Source organism: Aptenodytes patagonicus, chromosome 7, assembly GCF_965638725.1.
Source record: "Aptenodytes patagonicus chromosome 7, bAptPat1.pri.cur, whole genome shotgun sequence".
NCBI lineage: Eukaryota > Metazoa > Chordata > Aves > Sphenisciformes > Spheniscidae > Aptenodytes > Aptenodytes patagonicus.
The window spans coordinates 18,057,175-18,070,475 of NC_134955.1; the positions used below are offsets into that span (position 1 = coordinate 18,057,175).

General features: G+C 39.3%; 1 protein-coding gene across 1 annotated transcript in view; it reads left to right on the forward strand.

The window, feature by feature from the left end:
- Positions 1–7,783: 7,783 nt before the first annotated feature.
- Positions 7,784–13,301, forward strand: part of TRPM5 (transient receptor potential cation channel subfamily M member 5) — a 39,750-nt gene continuing 34,232 nt past the window's right edge. Inside the window, exons 1-3 of the mRNA XM_076343387.1 lie at positions 7,784–7,900; positions 8,902–9,082; positions 10,644–10,810. Coding sequence (XP_076199502.1) covers positions 7,784–7,900; positions 8,902–9,082; positions 10,644–10,810 — 465 coding nt within the window. The remainder of the gene's footprint in view (positions 7,901–8,901; positions 9,083–10,643; positions 10,811–13,301) is intronic.

Consider the following 13,301-nt stretch of genomic DNA (forward strand, 5'->3'; position numbering starts at 1 on the left):
CACACCCCATATACAATGTGCTATGTAAGCACAGCCATTCCCTTTATTTTAATCGAGCAGTGTGTTTTCTCTCATCTGTTCCATCTGCTCCTTCCATTGTTTACTTCCCTGATGTCTACATTTCCCTTTTATCACCCCTCCACCCTCTCAGGTTTTCTCCCCAGAATAAATCCACTTCTATGAAGTTCAGTGGCTGACATCCGTATGCAAATTTCTGCAAACTCACTAAAAGTACATTATTCAAATAGCCTCTGATGCTTTTTACTGTGTTAAGCAGATGAAGACAGAAACAAAAGAGACAAAGTACCTATATTTGCATTAGCATTTTGCACATTCATTTGTTAAAGGCTTGGTGCTAACCCTATCCAAACCAAAGCACAATCCACTGTCCTAGAAACTAATGGGAAGACTCCTGCGAATACTTGATTTGCCTCACATCTTTGTGTCCTGGCAATTACATGAAGGATCAGGCTCCAGAGGCATACCCTAGAAATGTTAAAACAAAGCCTATGCTGGTTCAGTAACAAGGCTCTCTTCCCACACATCTTTTTATAGCTTGCTGGTGTTGATGGGGTTTTTAAAATAATTTTTTCCTCCTCTGATATTTTGTTTGATTATTGACTATGCACAGATACAGTAAAGAGGAATTACTTGAAATAACATTCCATAACAACTGCTGTTCTAGAAAGGAAACTGACACCACTTATGTTTTTGAAAGCTTCTAGTGGGGCCAATTCACATAAATTTATCTGGAAACTTAACCCAAACTTCTATTTTACGAGGCCATTTCTATGCTACACTTCTTTGCATGATTTTGCTTCAAGTTCCTTGTTTCTATTAATGTTTGCCCCTGTCTAGCCCTGTGTCTGCAAACTCATAAAATCTCCGGTTAGTGAACACATTCCCAAGGTTGCTGTCAACCTCAACTAGCCTGCCTCTCTCTGTCCTAGTCAAAGTATGGAGAAACATTTCCATGGGTTATCTGCTGTGTACTTGTTACATCCCTCCAGCTCTCATCTCTGGCAGTTAACAACTTTTCTTAGCCCTCCTGTCTGAACAGGAGAGAAGGATAATGTACTACAGTTCAAGCTGCACTTGCCGTGACAGTCACATTTCTTTTGTTCCCTTTTTCTATTTCTGAAATTCTCAAAGATTTATTTGCTACAGGCATGACAAAGCCCTGTGCAGGACAGCTGGCCATGCTTTCTGCTGGTGTATTTCACCATCCCTAGGTCTTTATGCTTTATTTAGCAATTCCTTGGCAATCATGGCAGATGATTCTGCTTTGTCAGTAGGCTGTGATGCAGAAATGTTTCATGCATCGTTACCAGAATTTGAATGTGCTAATTCCTCACAAACGTTTTCCAAAGCTGCAACATAAATATAAGCAAGATAATGTGTATAATTGCACATAGATGTATATACATCAGTCTCTCACACAGATACGTATGCATTTAATAACATTAAACTAACAAATTCTTCTTTATGTCTCACATCAGATATTTATATTCCCACAGCAGGTTTACATATTTTTCCCTTCCTGGATTCTAGTTAATGCCTTCTCATACCTCCTCTGCTTTGTTGCATTTACTTTTGATTAAAATACTGGGTTTGTTTCTTCACACTTAAACATACACACCAGTTAGAGTCCATCCAATTCATCTTTGGAGCACAGGCTGAAATTGAGCATGAATTTTGCAGTCTTTACTCTGCTCGTTGCTTCTTTGGTTTTCTTTATTCTGATCCCCTGCATCTGCTTTGTTCTTCATATTTATTATGTTTTAATTCAAAACAGGAATGAAAACGTAGCTACTATTGGAAGCAAATAATTCCATTACACTGTTGCTGGCACTGGCCCAGTAAACTCACTGATGCAATTTTCCTTGAGTGAGTACTTGCACTAAAGTCAGTAGGAGCATTTCCATTAGTAAAGTTACATAAGCATATGTATATCTTGAGGATCAGAGCTGTGGACACATATCCAGCTCTTAGGGTTGCGATAACATGCAGGTTAAGGTCAAGTTCTTTGGGTAACAATATACAGACTCCATCACAATCGAGATCTGTGGCCTGGTTGCTTTACTTCCTCCCTAACCAGTGGTAGAAGGGTTTCACTCTCTCCAAGGAAGTATTTCTCCAAGTGTGGTTACTATTGTATCCCTGAGCAGCCTTGTTACCATTCTTCCTTTGAGCCCGTTACTTGCTGTCCTAGCCATAAATATAAAGAACACATCTTTCCTATCATCCTTTTGCATTGGTAGGCTATTACGGTCTCCTTTTCCCTTCCTGCAGTCTTCTCTGCTTTTTGTTACACAATTCTAACTAGCTCAAGCTTTCCTTCTCTTTTAGTGCAAAGTCTGTCTGTTCTTGTTGCTCCTGCTCAAACCTTCTCCAGCTGGTCTGTAATTCCCTTGAAACCTGGCACCGAAACCCAAACAGAATATTGCAGCTAAAGCTGTTCTGACGAACAGCTGAGTGACTTCACACAGGCTATCCTGTTTATACTGTCTTATAAAGCATTTCTCTCTTGCAAGAACAGCATAGCATTGCTCACTTATGTTTGCTCTGCCTGTAACACTTAGATCCTTTCCAACAGGACTCCAATTTAGCCAATGGTATCCCATTACGTGTGTTGGAAGCTGATCGTTCCTGCTCAAGCAAAGTTCATTGCATTTGTCTCCGCTGTCAGTTTCCCCCTTACTATTCACTTGCATCATTACTGTAAGCCCTCTCTTTTTCCGACCAATAGTTAAGGCTCGTTAGCATTGCTAGCTCACCCTGCACCAGTAAGGGCACAGTAATTGGTGTAGTTTTCTTTTGCTCCACATGAAAGCTTCCCTTAAAGTTTATAAACCAATGGATTTGCTCCATCTGCCACTGGAGCTAAGGGTAGGCTTTGTGACTTATTTAACATCAACAATACTGGGCCTACTGTATTACTATATTTAATCATTTCACCTACATATTCAAATGTACGCCTTGAGTGGGTGGAGGAATCTGATAGTGATTAAAAGTCAGGGTGTGGTCCCAGCCTGCTGATCAGCATGCTGGTATGAAGAATTCGTACTACTGCTGAGTCCTGAGAGGTAATGACTACCATACGCCTACTCTCTTAATCGAACCATTACCCTTGAAGACAACAATTGAGGTCAAGCGATCCCTTCACTGGGCCCATTTTCACAGGATATGTTTGAAAGGCTCAAATTTGACCTCTCTTCCTTCCATGGACACAACCTAACCCTGGTTAAAATCTAAAGGAAGGATGAAACAGACCCACATTCTTGTCACGCATCTGGAGGTGAACCATCTGTCATTTGGTACCACACAAGGAAGAAGAGCTGCACATTCACAGTGGGCTAAGTACACTGCAAACTCCAGCGTCACATGCACTGGTTGTACAATGGTACAATTCTAACAGCTCCCGTTTACAAGGTTAAAGAAATAATGATTCATGAGACTGGTTAACACCTGGAATGATTTAATCAGGCCACCCCTAATGTAAACGACATTGACTCACATTTCCAGACGTAGGTGGAACTGGCAATTGTCTTTTCCTCATAATTGCCTTAACTTGCTTTGCTAGTTAGAAATAGTTTTCTAGGTTATATTTCAAATCTGGTAATCATTAGAGCTACATTCTTTCCATAGATGTTTGTATTTATAGTCAACGGGAACATCTAGGACAGAATTTGACCTACAAACTTAAATATGTAGCAGCAGCCTAGATAGAAAAATCTGTACTTGAGTCTGAACCAGAACTAAAGTAAGACTGCTTGATATATACATATGTACACAAAATTTAAAAATATGAATGCACAGACTGGGGCAGGCAAGATTTTTGTGGCTTTTTCCCCCACCCCCCATCCCTTAAGTATTGCTTGCCTTTAATTAATCTTTTCATCAAATTTAATACAATGGCATTCTCACAGATAGTGGAGGGGAAAAAACTTTAATGTTAGGATAAAAAAAAATAATTGGAATTTTCTAAAAAGTTTAACAGAAGATTGTATATGGAAAGGAAGAAAGTTATGAAGTACTGGTCATCCCCCATTGGTTTTTCATCCAGCTGTGTTTATAGCCTTTGTCTCTTCTTTGCTTTCCTCCCTACCTTTCCTCTCACCCAAAAAGTGCTTAGACCATGCTCCTCTTTCTGGCTATCTGACTATTCTTTCCCAAGGCATGGATTTATTCCAGACCCTTGCAATTAAACAATTCTCTGTGATGTTACAGTGATGCAAGCTGACTGTAGTTAAGCTGACTGCAGTGGAATGTCATGACTTTGACCACAAAGATTTGACCCAATTACTGTGACCTGACACACTTGCAATCTAGTACAGCCTGAAGTCTCAAAGCAATAGCCCCTGAAACCAGTAGAGACTTACGTGAAAGCTGGAACCAAGCTGAAAAAGACTGAATTAAACCCAGGAGAAAGGCACTCCAAAAAACTGTAATTATATTACATAGTTTGTTAATACATGATTACTTTGCTTGTTAGGGGACACTGGGTGAGATGTCCACATGCTTTTTAAGAACAGAAGTCTTAACAATCCAGGAGGAAATTACAGAGCTGGCTGTATCCTCTTCTGAATATATATTCAAATATTAGGGACATAATGCACTCTGTATGCTGACTGATCAGTATGTAGTGAAGCTCCACTGCACTGCAAAGTAGTGGTAAGGCGATGTGCAGTACTTGAACAGATCCATGCAGTGCTCTGCAATCCTGCCCATAACAGTGAGGGCTTACACTGCAGTAGCTGAGACAGCTATAGAGGAAGGTAAGGAAACATTTAATGTGGTCAGCCTTTGTGCTTAAGAACCACATCTGCAAATCTTATGCAGCAGGTTTTTTTCTGGTGATTTTGCAAAATTCATAATATAAGGAACTCCTGGTTTTGTTTTTTTCCACCTGTATAGTATCTATAGAGCAGCCTTTAAAATCTTCTTCCCCACCCCTTTAAATACCAAAGCAACATTTCCTTGCTCCGTTAGCACCACTGGGTGGAACATTGCACTGATGTGGAACATCTGCATCTGTACATTACTGCAATCATATTGAAAGTCACAGTATTTATTCCTTGGAAGTCAAACAACAGGTAGAAGATAAAGCATAAAAACTGTCAAAGTGTCAAATCTCACTACAAACAAACAAACAAACAAACAAAAAAACCCCAAAAAGCAAGCTACTTGGCATTGCTCATTGGCTTTGTCTGTAAAAGCTCCTGAAAGCTGCATGCAGAAACTTAGGAAATATCACTCCATAATAGTCCAGGATCTCATCTAGTGTAGATTCTCAGCTCCATATAAGGCTACACTATATTCTTGCATGGATACCATTCAGAATCCTGCATAATTTTTGGACTTGTTTTGCCATTCTGTCAGTACCACTTTTCTGCTCTTGATGCTGGAAGACTTCCTGGCTTAGAATATGAACACAAGAACAGCTGTAGAAGATCATAACAAATTCCACTTAGCTCTGTATCCCATCACAGACAGCGGCCTGCAGGGATGCTGAAGAAGTGGTACAAGAACAGGATGGAAAGATGAAGTAATACTTCCCCAAAATAAGCTCTCAGTCTCTAATGTCACGGTTCAGAGACTGCTTGATTAAAAAAAAAAAAAAGGAAAAAAGTAGTGCCCTGTGCAGTGCCAGTTACCAGCTGCCTTCCTCAGTTTCCAGTCTTACAAAAGCTTGTGAACAAAGCTTCTGTTTCTGCATCTTATCTATTTTTGTCTCCTTCACTGTTGTTCGCTACCATTAAGAACCAGAATTCCTAACCTGAAAAACCAAATAACATGCTATTTCTGGAAAAAATTAATTATCTAAATGCAAGAATATTCCTTATAAATCTCAGCAGCTCAGTGTCTTTATTCCAAAAGAGAAGTCACGGATAACCACATCAAACTTCACAAGCTACGATCTAGAACTAGACTTAAAATTAACCACTTGGGGCCTATCTATGAGGCCAAATTAACCATCAGATTACTTTCTAAATTGCTATCTATTCCACGTTCATTGCTTGTGTGTAGTTATAAATAAATGTCTGCTATCTTGGACAGTGATGAATGGTGACTAAATGTACCCTGGAAGTTCAGCCCTGAATACTTTTTTTAATCAAATCGTTTGTTCTGTCAGCAAGTTCCAGGAAGTGATTTCTGTACTTTAGAATAGTCAAAATGTGCTATTATGACTCTGTATTAACTATTTTTTCCCAGAATACTGTCTTCTGTGCTCTAAGGAGATAAAGCTGCATCTCCAGTGGAAAAGTGGACTCAAACAAAAAGGTGGGCTTTGCTGTGACTACTATTGATAATCCAAAATAAGTTCTTTTAGGTAAGACTCTTAACTGGACTAGTCTGATATCCCAGTGTTCAGAATAAACAATTCTCTCCAAAGTGACTAGCATGCAGGCAGGGAGAAGAATGAGAACAGCATCTTTAAAACAGTGATCTCTGACAGAAGTTCAGCGGTTGGATAGAAAGGTGTGGAATAACTGTAGGGGAAACAAATCACGAGAGGGTCCATAACCACTTTTCAGAGGCAGATCAGAGAAAAAGGCAACTCCAAACAACGTTTTCATAGAAAACATAAAAGGAGAGAAGAAAATACAGAGGCAGCAGTGGTGAAGTAGCCAGGATACAGGCTCCCAAGAGACTTCCCAGCCCAAGGGAACAGCTGGAGGGCTTGCTCCCTCTACTGGAGCATCCTAATAGACCCACAAGAGACTTGCTAGTTTGACCCACTTTTAAGTCCACAGCAAATCTCTTGGACTAGGAAATAAAGATTAATTCAGGGTTGATTACCATTGCTAGCTTACTATCATAAGGATTTTTTTAAAGGACTGAATATGTACTTGAATATGCAGATGAAGGCAGAGGGGAGAGAGCTATTTCATTGCTTTTGTTTTGAAAAGAAACAAAATAAGGCTCACAAGTTGAAATCTGTATTTTTCAAATCATAATTATATCAGTTCAGTCAAACTGGAACATAGGAAAAGCAAGCACATCTTTTCAGTGGCTCATGTAATGCAGAAGAACAACTCTTGTTACATGACCTTTGCTCTAGGACAGATTACTCGCCATCATTCCTGTAGCCACGTATAGAGAAAACCACCTGCCTTTTTGAACTGTATGTTCTTGTCAAGTACAGCCTGGCCTTAAATACTTTGGCTTATGAATAAATAGCCTATTCCTACAGCAGAGAGTAAACCTCTCCTAAAGTATCTTCAGATGAATACAATGTCATCACTTAGTTATTTAGTGTTCATGTTGGATAATGTAAGTCATAGTAGCACAATGCATAACGACATCAAGAAACCGCAACTCAGACACTCACTGACACAGCTCTACTCTTGCTTGCAATAGTTTGTGGCTGAGGCTCGTCTTTCTCTCTTGTAGAATTAGGGTCACCTTTGAGCTCTGAGACACCCCACGTGACTTTGGATAGATCACAGGATCTTGCACCTTGCAACTCAGCTTTCTGTCTGCTAAATGAGAGTCGAGAGAGCCTTACTCCTTCATGCCTTTTTACAACTTGTTACATAGCTTTGGTGTGGAATCTGCCTCCTCCCGTATGTAATGTCCAACATTTGGTACAAACACCTCCAATTTTAGCTGAACCTTATAAGCATAATAGTAGAAGAATAAAATATTTGCCTAAAAACTCAGCTAGATGTAAATTAATGGATTTTGTGGCCTCTCCAGTTTAAACAGCTTCTCATTTTCCAGTTTTCTGTTGTCTTGGTGAACACCTTGGTCTACTGATTATCACCTTACAAATTCAATGGAGGAAATGGAAACCAAGCTCTGCAGCAGTGACAAAGAGGAAACTTTCCAAAGAGAACTACCATACTGTATAGGAGAAATAGACTTCACAGCTTCTGGGAAGAAACGTGGAAAGGTACAGCACTGAGGAGTTTTAACCCTTTAACACTATTGCTGTTGTTCAGCTGTTACTTCTTAGCATTAAATCTAGAGACTGTAATAGTGAAGGTATATACATATATAATACTATGCCACAGTGCAAGGCACCACATTGTACTCAAAGTAGGGACCGTACCTTCCTGAACATGAATGTGATTTAAAATAAGGCCTATTAATATACAGAAATCAATCACTTGACTTGCACTGACATGCTACAAGTACAGTTGATAACTTTTTCCTTTTTTTAAAAAAAAAAAATCATGTGCCCAGCTTCCTTCATTTTGCATCATTTCCCTGTTTTAACCTGTTTCTGCCAAAAATTAATCACTATGGATTTCAACATTTTAAACATACTTTTGAGCTGTTTCAAGACTCTCCTTAAAGTTTTCTCTCTCTGTTCTGCTAATAGGCAGAGAAGGACGTACATAGACAGACCCACCTCCTCGCTAGTCCCTTGCATACATTAGTGCTAGAGCAGAAGGAATTCCTAGGATCAGAAATCTGCCTTAAGATTTTGTTTCATCGTAAAGTCTTAAGCACAAAGCCAAAATAGATACAGAACAGGAAGCAGCAATAGATTCATGTAACATGTCCTTGAAAAACAGACATGAAATCAGGCAAATATTTCAGCTAGTACAGAAAAAAGAAATGCCTAAGAAATTTGTTGGCTTTGCTAGACTGCCATGGAACTGAAGGCGGTTCAAGAAGAATAGCAGCATTAAAGAAGAGAGCAATATGTCAGTCCGCAACACAGAATTAACCCATAGAACTGACCCAATTAGTGAGATGATAACAGTTACACAGAAGCCTGCTAAATTCATCCTAGTATTTAGTTCTCTGTCAGGTCTTGCTCAAATAAATTTTTCTTAAATAACCAAGTTGATGATAAATTTCCCTCTGCGTTTACCATGAACAATAGTCTACTGTATCCTACTGTCCCATTGTTATTCAGTGTTTTTTTTGTTTTGTTTGTTGAAGTTTATTAAGGTCCCGAGTACCATTCATCCTGGAATTATATTCGAAGTTATGCTCAACAAATGGAAGCTACCCGCTCCCAATTTGGTTGTCTCTTTAGTAGGGGAAGAAGAAAATTTCCAGATGAAGCCTTGGCTACGGGACACCTTAAAAAAAGGACTTATAAAGGCAGCTCAAAGCACAGGTTAGTGCTTTAGACTTTAAAGGAGGAATTTATATTCCTGCTGGATTCTCACACCTAGCATCCAGCGATCTTTTAATGTCAATGGGCCTGCTCACGTGATTATTTTTGGAAGTTCAAGGCTTTGCTGAATGCAACCTACAACCTGTATTTAAATAGCTTTGAAAATGAAAGTTATTGTATTAGAAATAGCAAAAATAAGTTATTTCAAACCAAATTACTCTAGGCAACCATTGCTGAAGCGTAAAATTACCTGATGTTATTCCCTCAGAGATGACACTAGAAAGATAGCATGAGATGGGACCAAATACATTGTCCCTCTTTGGTGCCATAGCAAAATAATTCTTAAGAGAGCATAGCAATTTGACTTCAACAAGAATGAATTTAGGTCAAAATAAGAATTCTTGTTTTCTCCATTCTCACTTTTTAGTTACCAGTCAAAATCATGTTACAATAGTTTTTATTTTTCGAAGATTGTTTTCTTCAAATCTAAGAGTTGAACAGACTTTGTTAGTAAAACAGCCTACGATTAGACTCTAGTTTAAACAAAAAGACCTTGGTAATGTATAACGCAAAATAAGTCAGTTCACTTTTCCCCTGGCTGTTCACATGAATGACAAGAGCAGCGAAAAGCATTTAAAAACAAAACCAAACAAATCAATGTGTGGGAACATGCATGGAAGTGGCTTTCATTTAAGATGACATTTTTTTCCCCATAGCTTCATGAAAATACCTGCAAAATGAAGTGAAAATATCTGTAAACATTTCACAGCAAGCTCTTGGTTTAGCTTCACTGGTCCAGACAAGATTGTAACAGTTTTGGTTTTTGTAATGAAACAGCCCAGTACCAAAACTCTTTTGGTACTTTTGTACCACAGAGATACTGTCTATCTCCAGCTGCCTTCTATACTTAAGACTAGACAGCACCAAGATCTCCAGTTCCTTTATGTTACATATTTGAAAAAGGTTGGTTAGCTGTTTACCTAGGGTTCTCCAAGTTCTTTGTCACCGTAACACTACTGCTGTAAATCCTACTCTCCTGAAGAATTCACTCTCCAACACACACAAGAACAACAGAAAGAGAACACCAGATTAGGCAGGTTATGCCCAAGCTCTTCTGCTACCAGGTGATTGCATGGGACTGTTTAGTCCTCAGTTCAAGCCAACAACTTCCTCCACCCCATCCCTTTGCTCTTCCTCGTGCAACAATCAGACCTGCTTGGTATAGTGATGTTTCTGCTCATAGTTAGACAGTAAGTGACTCTAGACTGGACACAGCATTCTTGATTGGCGTATTGACATCAGAGTAAAGATGGCAACGTTGCATCACATGATACGGGAAGCACGTTTGCTTGGGCATATAATTTCTTCTTGTTTTCCTTATTAAAGTCTTACATACTTTGTATGTATTTTAATTCTAAAAGCTACAGTCCATTAAAACCTGTCTACAGTTTATCTATCTAAAAAAAAACTTAAATCCAGTACTGCAAGTAATGTTACTTGACACACAAACATGTTCAGTTATGAAGAAATTATCTAACTATTTTTTAAAAAATCATTTCAGGTGCCTGGATTTTTACCAGTGCTTTACGTGTAGGAATAACAAGACATTTAGTGCAAGCAGTCCGCGATCATGCACTGGCTAGTACTTCATCCAAAGTAAGAGTGATTGCCATAGGAATATCTTCACTCAGAAAAATTCAGCACAGAGAAGTTCTGGACAACACAAAGGTATTTTTCGCTTATTCTACTCATCAGACAGGATTGTTCAGAAGTAAGCTGCACCTTTACAAAATGTGGAAGTAGTAGGCAGAACAACGTTGATCTAACTTAAAAACAAAAGTGGGGTTTAAAGTGTGTTTTGGTGGGAAACAGAAATAAAAAGCAGGAAGAATTGTTAGAACATAATGATTCTGTGCCCTGTGCACTCAGTACACTTGGCAGCAATTCTGCAAATATCCAGCAGGTGACAGCATTAGACATTAGCTCAGCAACCAGAGTAAGGCTGAACGTCAGGAAAAAATCATGCATCATGTGGTAACTTTAGTATTTTTTCCCCTAGTCCACTTACTGCAGAAGCACTTTCTCCAAGCTATTTCATAAATACTGTAAAAAGTATATTTTCTAGTATGGAACACAAGCCATAAATACTTCAAGACCAAGTTTTCTTAAGTAGTCATTGAATTGGTGTCTAATACATAAAAACTTGCTCAACGCACCAGGCCAAAAATGCTAGCCATGTGGGATTTTGTCTAGTTATTGGGAGCTCTAGGGACTTCACAATTCAGGTCAAAGCAATCAAAGTTCTTGGGGAAAGAAAAAAAAAAAAAAAAACAGGCAACAAATAAAAAAATCTCACCCAACAAAACAGTTGCTGAAAAAAGGACAAGTTGATGCTGAATTGACCTGGAGGTGGAGGGAAAAAAAAATTATAGCATGACCTTCTTGTCACTAGATATGCAGTCTGTCCTAAGCAGAATATTATAACAATAAAGTAAGTATGTAATGACAATGAATGACAGTTCCTCTGTGCTATTTTACTTCCCTGCAGAAGCTAAGAAAAAAATTACAAACATGGCCCTTTGAACTCACACCTAGTTCTTCTCTGATAGGCTAGCAAGTACCAGCTAGCAGCTGGGACACTGCCAGACCATATCAGCAATTTATTGTCATTGGACTTCCCCTTTTTCCATCCTTTTTGCCAAGCACAGCTACCTGTGTGCTCTACCAGGTGGGACTCTTTAGCTGGAAGACTTTAAGCTATTTGTGTGGCTGAACTGGTCTGAAAGGACCTCAGAGGAAAGAATTCTGTTTATTGCATTTGTGAATTTTATTCAGAAAAGTTGCTTTGGCAAATGCAAACTAACTATTTCACCTCCCTCCCAGGCTAAGTGATCAAAATGCATCTGGATCTTTCCCAACCAGCAGCTACAAAACAAGTGCACTGGTCTTTCTATTGCATTAGATTTTCTCCCCTTTAACTAAAGCCCAAATTCTTTGTCAAGGAGTATTTCGTGTAGAGTCCTTTATCAAGGAATATTTCCTGACCCTATGACTTCTGGCACTGCTTCCACCCAAAGATATTCTGGATTTTAGTCAGTAACTTTAAGACAAAGGAACTATAGACAGGGATGTTGATCTAAACCCAGTTGTCTTTATACTTGGCACTAACACAAGCAGCTTGTTGTATAAAATAGAGCTAACAATCCACACTAGCAAGGAGAAAAACAAGCCCCGAAATCAGTGGATCCCTCCCATCTCTTCTGTGTTAATAGTATGCTTTAAACATCATTGAAAGATCACTTCCACATTTTCAGAGAATAAATAGGAAAATCCCCGAGGGCCTTTTTCAATTAGTTGTTGTGCCTCCCGGTCCTAATCAAAGGCCAGATCTTTGGCAAGTAGGTTTACTGTTACATGGCAGCAGAATATAGGCACGCCCTCTGCCAAAACAAAATTTGAAGGCAAATTAATGGTGTCAAGAAGCTTTCCTCAACAAATAAGAGACAGAGAAGGAGGTAAAAGAAACTTGTGGCACTTGCTGTTTGTAAAGGACATGCAAGTTTACTGCTTTTTTTCCCTGGAACAGCCTCTGATGTTCCTACTCTTCCCAGAGCTGCTGACAGAGAAAGAAGCCATAGGAACACGTCTGATTCACCTTGCTTTGAAGGAGATTTCTCTTCTCCAGTTTGACTGTATGCAGCTTCATTTCAGAAAGCCACTTAGGGGCATGCTACGCAGTGTCCTCAACTCTTCTACCCGCAGCATGAAGGAGCTTGTCCTCTGGGCTACTTAATGTTTTTATGCACTAGTAGTGCTGCTACGAGCTCCTGGTCATATGTTCACTGCGTCTCCAACATCAGCCTTAGCCTTGGCTGCGGAGAGGAACCTGGATAACCCCTGATTTGGACTTTCCCCAGGATTCAACTGGGCACCTGCTCTTCCTAGCAGACTGCCAAAAGCTGAGATTAAGGAAGTCTCCACATAAGATCTGGCTCTTAAAAACCCAAACATAAATCTCTCTGCCATACCTTAATGATAACTAGGTTACTTGCATAGTTACACTGCTATGTCTAGAAAGGCTTTAACACCAGTCCGTGTCCACAAAATTATTGGGAGGAAAATGCAATACACAGGCACAATAGCCAAACTGACAGTTGGAGTTTTGTTCATCAACTCAAAGGCTGCAGCAGTTGGAGAAGAGACATAATAGAAGGAAATG